At 52.5% G+C, this 13,595-nt stretch overlaps 1 protein-coding gene across 1 annotated transcript in view; it reads right to left on the bottom strand.

Annotated features, from left to right (window-relative positions):
• Window positions 1–8,697: 8,697 nt before the first annotated feature.
• znhit1 (zinc finger, HIT-type containing 1) overlaps window positions 8,698–13,595 on the bottom strand; it is a 7,530-nt gene continuing 2,632 nt past the window's right edge. Inside the window, exons 4-5 of the mRNA XM_070863212.1 lie at window positions 9,942–10,111; window positions 8,698–8,955 (exon numbers count right to left, since the gene is read on the bottom strand). Of these exons, the coding sequence (XP_070719313.1) occupies window positions 8,934–8,955; window positions 9,942–10,111 (192 nt within the window). The 3' untranslated portion in view covers window positions 8,698–8,933. The remainder of the gene's footprint in view (window positions 8,956–9,941; window positions 10,112–13,595) is intronic.

The raw sequence follows: 13,595 nt of genomic DNA, 5'->3' as shown, positions 1-13,595 counted from the left end.
CCCACTACCTATTCTCTTCACCCCCCCCCCCCCACCCACTCACTCTCTCCCCCCTCCCCCACTCACTAACACATCCTGAGCAGATTCCACGAGCACCAACTGACTCCTGGTTCCTCACCCAAGTTGCCACTCACTGTGTGTTAGCAGGGTATTCAATGATGGGAGGCCTGGAGGTTATCCTCACTGACATGCGGTCTCTTACACACCCACACGTGTGCACATACAAACACATGCAGACACACCAAAACACGTGTACACACACACGTGTGCACGCGCACATGTGCACACGTGTACAGACCCGTGCACACACATGCACAAACGTGCAGGCACACACGTGTATACACACACATGTGTACAGACCCGTGTGCACACACATGCACAGATGTGCAGGCACACACGTGTATACACACACATGCACACACACTTGTGTGTACAGACACATGCACATGTCCACACATGAACACACGTGCACGCACATGCGTGTGCATACACGTGCACAAATGAACATGTGTACACACTTGCAAACACACACACGTGTATATACACACGTGCACATGCACATATGAACACATGCATACACCCACACATGCACACACACCTGCACACATACATATGCACACACACACCTGAATGATGCGCACACACCTGTGCACACGCACACACCTGAATGACACACGCACATACATGTGCACAGACACACACTCACTTAATCCTCTTGAATTGCCAACAACTTCAGAGAGCCACTCTCACTCAGCGCTGGCCAGTTGCCTCCTCTGCACAGCCACTAATTTCACATAGCCTTTTCCGCGCCTCGACCTGTGTGCAACAACTGGTGCAGAGATTGCATTCCGGGGCAAAATCAGCAAAGCCCCTGGAGCTGGGTTTGCAGGGAGTTAGAGCTCGGATCGCCAATCCTGGAAGCCCAGAGTCCGATTGACCGGAGCACAATTGTGCAGCCCATGGAAGGCCCTTCCACAGCCTGCGCAAATCCAGATGGTAGATCGGGGGTTGAGCTGGTGGCCCAGCCTGTCACTGTGAGCAGGAAGCCTTCAGGCTGGGGCTGCTACCCGTTGTGCATTGTAGGCAAGGCAAGCTAGAGAAAGAGGGCCACAACAACTTGGGCAGAGTAGAGAAACGCCTCAAGGCACTTGGCAGTAATGCAATCAAACGCGAATGGATGGCTAAGGAGATATTAGGGCAGGTGGGCACACTCTTGGTCACAGAGGTAGGTTTTTAGCAAACGGGGTGTCTCCGGCCCGACTGTGAGGTTTCTGAGTCTCAGCGACAGAGCGAGTCTCCCACTGTATACCCAGCATTTGCAGTTTTTCCTGGATTATCTATTTAAGTTAAAATCACTGCAAAAGTTGGGCTGTAGCTCAGGGTGTAGCACTCTCTCTTCTGAGTCAGAAGGTCGTGGGTTCGAGTCCCACTCCAGAGACTTGAGCACAAAAATCTAGGCTGGCACTGCAGTGCAGTGCTGAGGGAGTGCTGTACTGTCGGAGGGGCAGTACTGAGGGAGTGCTGCACTGTCGGAGGGGCAGTGCTGAGGGAGTGCTGTACTGTCGGAGGGGCAGTACTGAGGGAGGCGCAGTACTGAGGGAGCGTCGCACTGTCGGAGGGGCAGTACTGAGGGAGTGCTGCACTGTCGGAGGGGCAGTACTGAGGGAGTGCTGCACTGTCGGAGGGGCAGTGCTGAGGGAGCGCCGCACTGTCGGAGGGGCAGTACTGAGGGAGTGCTGCACTGTCGGAGGGGCAGTGCTGAGGGAGCGCCGCACTGTCGGAGGGGCAGTGCTGAGGGAACGCCGCACTGTCAGAGGTGCATCTTTCGGATGAGACCTTAAACCAAGGCCCCGTAAAAGATCCCACGACCACTATTTCGAAGAAGAGCAGGGGTGAATTTTCCCCGGTGTCCAAGGCCAATATTTATCCCTCAACCAACATAATTAAAATGCAGATGATCTGGGTCATTATCACATTGCTGTGTGTGGGAGCTTGCTGTGCGCAAATTGGCTGCCGCGCTTCCCACATTACAACAGTGACTACACTCCGAAAGTGCTTCATTGGTTGTAAAGTGCTTTGGAACGTGCTGAGGTGGTGAAAGGCGTTACGTAAATGCGAGTCTTTATTATTTTTCCATGTTACTGCACTTTCCCCACCGCGCGCCCCCCCCAAACCATCCCCAGGCTCCGTCAGTGTTGTTCTTAAACCAGCCAACAGAGGGTGCACTAAAGCACTCGGGGAACAACCCTCCCCACCCCATCCCCATCCGTCTCCTGCCTGGCCTCTACCCACCATTGGGTTTGGGATGAACACCTCCTTAAACACACACTTCCCAAAGCAAATCGAGTCTCAGTTCATCCAGAGTTCAGAATTTGTAATGGCGGGACACTTGAGGGTGAGGTTGCGGTGATCCTTACTGTCTTACTCCTGTGACGAACACCATTAGCGAGGACCCTTTGTGCATTTAGTGCCATTTCATCGGCCACCATCGCATCGTGTATCAAAATCTTTGCACACGCTTATGCCACCCCCACTCACTAGAGTGGTGCAAGGTAACTCGTGCACGGGCACGCTGTACCGACATCGCTGTGGTTTTCCCACTCATTATTACACAGAAATGAAACTGACTGTTCCCTCAAACTCCCTGTGAAAGATATTCCTTCTCTGAGATATATATTGTAAAGTTATTTATTTAAGTGTTTTTGTGTGCTTATTCGAAGAGGCAGTGTCTGATACGTTTTGGGGGTGTTATCATAGCGACGCCATTGGGATTGCAGTGTGACAAGTTAAATGGATCGCTCCCATTATAAATGGGGACATAGGAGTCGGCAGTGGAAACAAGGATGGAATGTGTAACTCAAAAATGGGGACAGTGTGGTCTTGTCAAATGATCCCCGAACCCTACACTATGCTGAACACTATACTTACTCTTGGCTGCCCGTGTGTAATGACACGAGAGGTCGAGGTGCCTGAGTGTGGTCTCATCACCCTCGCCTCTTAGTCAGAAGGTTGTAGGTTCCAGCCACACTCCAGGGACTTGAGCTCATAATCCAGGCTGATACTCCAGTGCAGTGCTGAGGGAGCGCCGCACTGTCGGAGGGGCAGTACTGAGGGAGAGTCGCACTGTGGGAGGGGCAGTACTGAGGGAGCGCCGCACTGTCGGAGTGGCTGTACTGAGGGAGAGTCGCACTGTGGGAGGGGCAGTACTGAGGGAACACCGCACTGTCGGAGGGGCCGTACTGAGGGAGCACCGCACTGTCGGAGGGGCAGTACTGAGGAAGCGCCGCACTGTCGGAGGGGCAGTACTGAGGGAGCACCGCACTGTCGGAGGGGCAGTACTGAGGGAACGCCGCACTGTCGGAGGGGCAATACTGAGGGAGCGCCGCACTGTCGGAGGGGCTGTACTGAGGGAGCGCCACACTGTGGGAGGGGCGGTGCTCATGCAGCGCCGCACTGTCGGAGGGGCGGTACTGAGGGAGCGCCGCACTGTCGGAGGGGCAGTACTGAGGGAGCGCCGCACTGTCGGAGGGGCAGTACTGAGGGAGCGCCGCACTGTCGGAGGGGCAGTACTGAGGGAGCGCCGCACTGTCGGAGAGGCTGTACTGAGGGAGCGCCACACTGTCGGAGGGGCGGTGCTCATGCAGCGCCGCACTGTCGGAGGGGACGTACTGAGGGAGAGTCGCACTGTGGGAGGGGCAGTACTGAGGGAGCGCCGCACTGTCGGAGTGGCTGTACTGAGGGAGAGTTGCACTGTGGGAGGGGCAGTACTGAGGGCACACCGCACTGAGGGAGCACCGCACTGTCGGAGGGGCAGTGCTAAGGGAGCGCCGCACTGTCGGAGGGGCAGTACTGAGGGAGCACCGCACTGTCGGAGGGGCAGTACTGAGGGAGTGCTGCACTGTCGGAGGGGCAGTACTGAGGGAGCGCCGCACTGTCGGAGGGGCAGTACTGAGGGAGTGCTGCACTGTCGGAGGGGCAGTACTGAGGGAGCGCTGCACTGTCGGGGGGCAGTACTGAGGGAGTGCTGCACTGTCGGGGGGCAGTACTGAGGGAGTGCTGCACTGTCGGGTGCACTTTCAGATGAGGCATTAATCCGAGACCCTGTCTGCCCTCTCGGGTGGACGTGAAAGATCCCGTGTCCGCTGTTTTGACGAGGAATATTTATCTCTCGACTACTACCATCATTCTCTAATTGCAGTTTGTGGGAGCAACAGTGAGTTCACATCAATAGTTCTTCATCGGCTGTGAAGCACTTTGGGGCGTCCTGGCCATGTGAAAAGTGCTGTGTCAATGCAAGATATTTCTTTCTTAGACATAAATAGATACGGACACAATGGTCTTAAGTCCTAGTGTATGCCTGTCACATTTGAAACTGTCATAATTGAATCTAATCGGCTCCAATATATTCATAAAACAGCAACTGAACTGATCGAGAACTGAGTAATGAAGTCATTTTCACATTAAGATAAAGGAACCCACTTATCATCTGCCCTTGATAACCACACTTCTCCCCAAGGGGAGGAGCTGAGGATTTACAGGCCGCCGCCAGTCCACAGAAATTTCCCTCAGTGACAGCAATTAGCCTCTAGTTGTCCTCGGGCTGTGTTTACTTAACTGCAATGAGGCATTGTGGCCTTAAAGGGGGGGGAGGGGGAAGCCTCATTAGACTCCATCTTGGAAGCAAAATAATACCCTGTGCAGTACACATGGCACGACACTCCTGCAGTACACATGGTATACCACCATCCTGTCACATTTACTGTGAGCAATGCCACAGGGAATCGGACAGCAACTAGAATAAAATCCAGAAACTATAGTCATTGTAAATTAAAGGCAGTCCCATGTTTGCTCCTTGCTCAATCTTAAAATGTATTCTTGGGAATACGAGAGTTGCTTGGCAAGGCCGGCATTTATTGCCCATCCCTAGTTGCCCCTTGAGAAGGTGGTAGCGGACCTTCTTGAACCGCTGCAGTCCATGTGGTGAAGGTGCACCCACAGTGCTGCTAGGTTCCAGGATTTTAACCCAGTGACGATGAAGGAACGGCCGATATATTTCCAAGTCAGGATGGTGTGTAACTTGGAGGCGAGCGTGGAGGTGGGGGTGTTCCCATGCGCCTGCTACTGTTGTCCTTCTTGGTGGTGGAGGTTGTGGCTTTGGGAGGGAGCTATCGAAGAAACCGTGGCGTGTCTGAACCTCCATGTCCAATTTCTTTACATTTCATTGGAATGCAGGATTCCTGCTATTGAAATCCCACCGATACCCACATCAGACATTGCCTCCTCTGCATTAAAGTACTGAGTCAAGAGGCGTTGTATATTACGCATGTAAAGTGAATGTACATTGTCATGATGCAATAATCTGTGCACTTTTCAATAAATTTATTATATCTATATTAATAAACTGATGGGTATTTCTTCAACAGACTTGACATTTTGATCTCTGCAGGCTGTGAGCAGAACTTATCTCAGTTTGTGATCCATCTGGCTGTGAATCGGGAAACCTCATCTTACAATTGACTCAGTGGGTAGCACTTTCAGCTCTGAGTCAGAAGATTGTGGGTTCAAGCCCCACTCAAGAGATTTGAGCATATAATCAAGGTGGACATTCAAGTGTAGTACTGAGGGAGTGCTGCACTGTCAGAGGGGCAGTACTGAGGGAGCGCTAGCGCTGTCGGAGGGGCAGTACTGAGGGAGGCCGCACTGTCGGCACTTTGCCCTGGATCCCATGGGCTTTAACCTTCGTGACCAGTCTACCATGTGGGACCTTATCAAAAGCTTTGCTAAAGTCCATATATACTACATCATACGCACTACCCTCATCGACCTTCTTGGTTACCTCCTCAAAAAATTCAATCAGGTTAGTCAAACACGATCTTCCCTTAACAAATCCGTGCTGACTGTCCCTAATTAATCCTTGCCTTTCCAAATGTAGATTTATCATGTCCTTCAGGACTTTTTCCAATAATTTTCCCACCACTGACGTTAAGCTGACAGGCCTGTAATTACTCGGCCTATCCCTTTCTCCCTTCTTAAACAAGGGTACTACATTAGCAGTCCTCCAATCCTCCGGCACCACGCCTGAATCCAAAGTGGACTGGAAAATGATGGTCAAGGCCTCTGCTATTTCCTCTTTTCCTTCGCTCAACAGCCTGGGATGCATTTTCTCCGGGACTGGGGACTTAGCTACTTTCAAAGCTGCTAAAACCCTTAATACTTCCTCTCTCACTATATTTATTTCATCCTGAATTTCACACTCCTCCTTGATAGCAGTATTTGCATTGTCCCTTTCTTTTGTGAAAACAGATGCAAAGTATTCCGCCTCGTCACAAAAATTACCCTCAAGGTCTCTAACAGGCCCTACCCTTTCTTTAGTTACCCTCTTACTCTTAATATATTAGAACATCTTAGGGTTTTCCTTAATTTTACTGGCCAAGAATTTCTTATGCTCGCTCAGCATTTTTAATATCCTTTTTAATTTTGCCTCAACTTTCTATATTCCTCAAGATTTAAGGAAGGATATACTTGCACTGGCGGCAGCTGAGAGAAGGTTCATGAGATTGATTCCTCAGATGAAGGCGTGGACATATGAAGAAAGGTTGAACCTGTATTCATTGGAGTTTAGAAGACTTAGAGGTGATCTTATTGAAACATATAAGATTATGAGGGGGCTTGACGGTAGATGCAGAGAGGATGTTTCCTCTCATGGCGAAAATCTAGAACTAGGGGGCATAGTTGCAGAATAAGGGGGTCGCCCATTTAAAACGGAAATGAGGAGGAATTTCTTCTGAGGGTTGTAAATCTGTGGAATTCTCTGCCCCAGAGAGCTGTGGAGGCTGGGTCATTGAATATATTCAAGGCGGAGATAGACAGATTTTTGAACGATAAGGGAGTGAAGGGTTATGGGGAGCGGGCAGGGAAGTGGAGCTGAGTCCATGATCAGATCAGCCATGATCGTATTGAATGGCAGAGCAGTCTCGAGGGGCCGAATGGCCGACTCCTGCTCCTATTTCTTACGTTCTAAATTAGCTACCGCGTTTCCTAGATCAGTGACTACACTTCAAAACATAGAAACATAGAAAGTAGGTGCAGGAGCAGGCCATTCACCGCGCTATTCAATGTGATCATGGCTGATCAATCAACCTCAGAACCCCTTTCCTGCTTTCTCTCCATACCCCTTGATCCCTTTGGCCTTCATTGGCTGTAAACCGCTTGGGGACGCCCCGAGGTGGTGAAAAGCACTATAGAAGTGCACGCCCTTTCTATTTTACCTATTTAGCACCATTCAAGGCATGCGTGTGACTTATCTTTCCTTCCCATGTCTGCAATTCGTTTCATCAGCCACTGTTCCGTCCACTGTCACGCTCTGTCTGAACATGGTTGGTAATATCTGAACTGCCTCCACCAATACCCACTGCCCCATCTAGTTCGGTAGCATTTGACGGAGCTGATGAATGAGCCACTGACACTAGGGCACTCGAACGTGATAAATAAAATATACAAAACAACCCAAGAGCACGCAAAGTGTTTATCAGAGTGTGCAAACAGGAACCTTTTACACACGTCACCAAGTGTGAATACACACCTCAACACAACCGATCGCACCCAACTGTACAGTACTGGGTCTGGTGCAGCACTCGAGGCTGAAGTGCAACAGCATGATGAGAGATCCCTCTGCCACAACAGTAGATAAAGGCCATTGTTCCTTTATAGCTTGCGTACAACTGCAAACCAGCACTGCAGCAACTGGTAACACAGATATCCCAGCCTCTCCCATTGGAGGCTGTACCATCGCTTGTCACCATGACTGTCTGAGTGTGTGCGCGTTTCCGGTTCACGGGTTCGAGCCCCTGTTCGGGTCGCGAGGTCACGGGTTCGAGCCCCTGTTCGAGTCGCGGGGTCACGGGTTAGAGCCCATGTTCGGGTCGCGGGGTCACGGGTTCGAGCCCCTGTTCGGGTCGCGAGGTCACGGGTTCGAACCCCTGTTCGGGTCGCGAGGTCACGGGTTCGAGCCCCTGTTCGGGTCGCGAGGTCACGGGTTCGAGCCCCTGTTCGGGTCGCGAGGTCACGGGTTCGAGCCCCTGTTCGGGTCACGGGTTCGAGCCCCTGTTCGGGTCGCGAGGTCACGGGTTCGAGCCCCTGTTCGGGTCGCGGGGTCACGGGTTCGAGCCCCTGTTCGGGTCGCGGGGTCACGGGTTCGAGTCCCTGTTCGGGTCGCGAGGTCACGGGTTCGAGCCCCTGTTCGGGTCGCGAGGTCACGGGTTCGAGCCCCTGTTCGGGTCGCGAGGTCACGGGTTCGAACCCCTGTTCGGGTCGCGAGGTCACGGGTTCGAGCCCGTTCGGGTCGCGAGGTCACGGGTTCGAGCCCCTGTTCGGGTCGCGAGGTCACGGGTTCGAGCCCCTGTTCGGGTCGCGAGGTCAGGGCTGGAGCCCCTGTTCGGGTCGCGAGGTCAGGGCTGGAGCCCCTGTTCGGGACGCGAGATCACGAGTTCGAGCCCCTGTTCGGGTCACGAGGTCAGGGTTCGAGCCCCAGTCTGGGACTGAAGCTCATGACCTCAGCAGACCCTCCAACGCAGTGCCGAGGGAGAGTTGCCGCACTGCCCTTGGATGAGATGCTGAACCAAGGCCCCGCCTGTCTGTTTATGTTGGTACTGATGGTGTAACGTGAAGCCAGCAGGGTTGTTGATACATTACACGAGGTTTCTTAATCAAAACCCACATTTTTATTTAAAATGTGACAATTGTCCGAGTGCAGCCCACAGGAACCTCCGTACAGCCGCAAATAACACCCCAGCTGGTATTGTCTGGGCCCCTTGACTGCTGTTGTTTAAACCAGCCCAGAAAGTCAGCGAGGAAAGTGGGTTTCGATAATTCAGGGAGGGCGCAGTCGCTGTCTGTTGGCCGTCGGCTGCACAAATGCTCCACGACTCCCCACTTCACACCGTCCATTTCAGGCACCTATAGGGGAGAAGATCATTACATCGACTCCGGAGTATCGGAGCCAGACAAACCAGCTCGAGGTTTGCTGGTTTCCGTCTGAGCGACAGCGGGCCCATGAACTGTCCCTGGGCCAGAGGCTGCCCTGCCAGCCATGTCCCGATACACCCAGCACTCCAAACTTCGAGGGCCGGCTGGAACAGGAGTTAGTCACTGACTGACCAATTTCGGCAACTCAATCAAAGCCAACCTCGCATTGTGTAAATGCAAGGGCCGGGGAGGCCCCATTCCATGTCCACCTGACGGAATGGGGCCACATCATTAACCTGCCTGAAACTCAGCCATTTCACAGAGACAAAGGATGGTCAGTGAGGGAAATGGAATAACTCTGCTCTGTATCTAACCCCCTGTACCTGCCCTGGGAGTGTTTGATGGAACAGTGTAGAGGGAGCTTTACTCTGTATCTAACCCCCTGTACCTGCCCTGGGAGCGTTTGATGGGACAGTGTAGAGGGAGCTTTACTCTGTATCTAACCCCCTGTACCTGCCCTGGGAGTGTTTGATGGGACAGTGCAGAGGGAGCTTTACTCTGTATCTAACCCCCTGTACCTGCCCTGGGAGTGTTTGATGGGACAGTGTAGAGGGAGCTTTACTCTGTATCTAACCCCGTGCTGCACCTGCCCTGGGAGTGTTTGATGGGGACAGTGTAGAGGGAGCTTTACTCTATATCTAACCTGTGCTGTACCTGCCCTGGGAGTGTTTGCTGGGACAGTGTAGAGGGAGCTTTACTCTGTATCTAAGCCCGTGCTGTACCTGCCCTGGGAGTGTTTGATGGGGACAGTGTAGAGGGAGCTTTACTCTATATCTAACCTGTGCTGTACCTGCCATGGGAGTGTTTGCTGGGACAGTGTAGAGGGAGCTTTACTCTGTATCTAACCCCGCACTGACACAGACCGAGGTTTTTCGGGCTGTGGCCACGGGTGCAAGCGAGCCAGACGTAAAACGTACCTGGTTTCCTGGTGTGTCCCCAGGCACTTGATGCAGCAATAGCGGGCCCCACACGACGCACAGGTGTAGTTGGATGGAAAGCCACACACTGCACAGAAATGGCGCTGGGGTAGTTTGGAGGGATGGGCGCAAGACGTCAAGTAGTTTGGTCCCTCACTCACGCTCAGGTTCTGTTGCGAGAGAAATTAAATACAATTGTTAATTCTTTCCCAAGTTTCAATCAGTCCAGCAGCCTGGGCAGAGGGCAGAAATAGGGCAGGACCTTGACGGTGGCAATCTCAGGATTACCCGAGCCACGTGCAAATTGGCACAGATCGTGGAAGAGAATATGCGGCTGAAGGATTGGCGTGGGAAAGAGGGGTTGCATTTCATTGGACACTGGCATCTATACTGGGACAGGCAGGAGCTGTACCGCTGGCTACAAGGGTTAGATTCTAAGAACATAAGGAAAAGGAGCAGGAGTCGGCCATTCGGCCCCTCGAGCCTGCTCCGCCATTCAATAAGATCACGGTTGATCTTCGACCTCAACTCCACTTTCCCGCCCGATCCCTCGATTCCCTTAATATCCAAAAATCTATCGATCTCTGCCTTGAATATACTCAACGACTGAGCCTCCACAGCCCTCTGGGGCAGAGAATTCCAGAGATTCACCACCCTCTGAGTGAAGAAGTTTCTCCTCATCTCAGTCCTAAATGGCCGACCCCTTATCCTGAGACTGTGACCCCTGGTTCTAGACTCCCCAGCCCAGGGGAAACATCCTCCCTGCATCTACCCTGTCAAGCCCTGTAAGAATTTTGTATGTTTCAATGAGATCACCTCTCATTCTTCTAAACTCTAGAGAATATCGGCCTAGTCTGCTCAATCTCTCCTTATAGGACAATCCCCCCATCCCAGGAATCAGTCTGGTGAACCTTCGCTGCACTCCCTCTATGGCAAGTATATCCTTCCTTAGGTAAGGAGACCCAAACTGTGCACAATACTCCAGGTGTGGTCTCATCAGGGCCCTGTATAATTGCAGTAAGACGTCTTTACTCTTATACTCAAATCCTCCTGTAATAAAGGCCAACATACCATTTGCTTTCCCAATTGCTTGCTGTGCCTTCATGCTAACGTTCAGCGATTCGTGTACAGGTCCCTCTGAACACCAACACTTCCCAATCTCTCACCATTTAAAAAATACTCTGCTTTTCTATTTTCTTACCAAAGTGGATAACTTCACATTTCTCCACATTATACTCGACCTGTCGCCCGATTGCCCAAATACTTAACCTGCCTCCATTCCTTTGCAGACGTTTTGCCTCCACCTCACAACTTACACACCCACCTAGCTTTGCATCACCAGCAAACTTGGATACATGACACTCGGTCCCCTCCTCGATACAGATTGCAAATAGCTGAGGTCCAAGCATTATCCTTTCAGTACCCCACTAGTTACAGCCTACCAACTTGAAAATGATCTGTTTATTCCTGCTCTGTTCTCTGTCCATTAACCAATCCTCTATCCAAGCTAATATATTACCACTGACCCCATGGGCCCTAATTTTTTGCAATAACCTCTGATATAGCATCTCATTGAATGCTTTTTGAAAATCCAAATACACTAAATCTACTGGATCGCCCTTATCTACCCTGCTAGTTACACCCTCAAAAAGCTCAACAGGTTTGTCAAACATGATTTCCCTTTCATAAATGATTTTCTAAGTGCCCTGTTATTATGTCCCCAATAAAAGATTCTAGCATTTTTCCCGACTACTGGTGTCAGGCTAACTGGCCCGTAGTTCCCTGTTTTCTCTCTCCCTCCTTTCTTGAATAGCGGGGTTAGATTTGCTATCATCCAACCTGCAGGAACCATTCTAGAATCTAGGGAATTCTGGAAAATCAAACCAGTGCATCCACTATTTCTCCAGCCGCCTCTTTTAGAACCCTAGGATGTAGACCATACTATTTCTTTATTAAAACTAATTTCGACCCTTGATTCCCCACTATTTCCAGAATGATTTTTGTGTCCTGCGTGAAGACAGATACAAAGAATTTGTTTAATAACTCTGCCATATTCTCAGTATAATTTCCCCTGCCTCTGCATGTTAGGGAGCCACGGTGAAAGAGGGAGGGGGGGGGGAAAGAGGGAGGGGGGGGGGGAAAAGAGGGAGGGGGGGGGGAAAGAGGGAGGGGGGGGGGAAGAGGGAGGGGGGGGGAAGAGGGAGGGGGGGGAAAGAGGGAGGGGGGGAAAGAGGGATGGGGGGGAAAGAGGGATGGGGGGAAAGAGGGATGGGGGGGAAAGAGGGATGGGGGGAAAGAGGGATGGGGGGGAAAGAGGGATGGGGGGGAAAGAGGGATGGGGGGGAAAGAGGGATGGGGGGGAAAGAGGGATGGGGGGGAAAGAGGGATGGGGGGGAAAGAGGGATGGGGGGGAAAGAGGGATGGGGGGGAAAGAGGGATGGGGGGGAAAGAGGGATGGGGGGGAAAGAGGGATGGGGGGGAAAGAGGGATGGGGGGGAAAGAGGGATGGGGGGAAAGAGGGATGGGGGGAAAGAGGGATGGGGGGGAAAGAGGGATGGGGGGGAAAGAGGGATGGGGGGGAAAGAGGGATGGGGGGAAAGAGGGATGGGGGGAAAGAGGGATGGGGGGAAAGAGGGATGGGGGGGAAAGAGGGATGGGGGGGAAAGAGGGATGGGGGGGAAAGAGGGATGGGGGGAAAGAGGGATGGGGGGAAAGAGGGATGGGGGAAAGAGGGATGGGGGAAAGAGGGATGGGGGGAAAGAGGGATGGGGGAAAGAGGGATGGGGGAAAGAGGGATGGGGGGAAAGAGGGATGGGGGGAAGAGAGGGATGGGGGGAAAGAGGGATGGGGGGAAAGAGGGATGGGGGGAAAGAGGGATGGGGGGAAAGAGGGATGGGGGGAAAGGGATGGGGGAAGGGAAGAGGGATGGGGGAAGGGAAGAGGGATGGGGAGGGAAAGAGGGATGGGGGAAGGAAGAGGGATGGGGGGAAGGGAAGAGGGATGGGGGGAAGGAAGAGGGATGGGGGGAAGGGAAGAGGGATGGGGGGAAGGGAAGAGGGATGGGGGGGAAGGGAAGAGGGATGGGGGGAAGGAAGAGGGATGAGGGAAAGAGGGATGGGGGAAGGGAAGAGGGATGGGGGAAGGGAAGAGGGATGGGGGGAAGGGAAGAGGGATGGGGGGTAAGGGAAGAGGGATGGGGGGTAAGGGAAGAGGGATGGGGGGTAAGGGAAGAGGGATGGGGGTAAGGGAAGAGGGATGGGGGTAAGGGAAGAGGGATGGGGGGTAAGGGAAGAGGGATGGGGGGTAAGGGAAGAGGGATGGGGGGTAAGGGAAGAGGGATGGGGGGTAAGGGAAGAGGGATGGGGGAAGGGAAGAGGGATGGGGGGGAAGGGAAGAGGGATGGGGGGTAAGGGAAGAGGGATGGGGGGTAAGGGAAGAGGGATGGGGGGTAAGGGAAGAGGGATGGGGGGGAAGGGAAGAGGGATGGGGGTGTGTTGTTTGGTTTTTTGTTTTTTGTTTGTGTTGGGGTTTTTTGGGTTGTTTTTGTTTTTTGTTTTTTGGTTTTGTGGTTTGTTGTGTTTTGTTTGTTTTGTGGTTTGTTGGTTTTTGTTTTTGGTTTTGGGTTTTGTTGGGTTTTGTGGGGGTTTGTTTTGG

This window comes from Pristiophorus japonicus, chromosome 20 (genome assembly GCF_044704955.1).
Source record: "Pristiophorus japonicus isolate sPriJap1 chromosome 20, sPriJap1.hap1, whole genome shotgun sequence".
NCBI lineage: Eukaryota > Metazoa > Chordata > Chondrichthyes > Pristiophoridae > Pristiophorus > Pristiophorus japonicus.
This window is presented reverse-complemented; position numbering and strand designations above follow the sequence as displayed.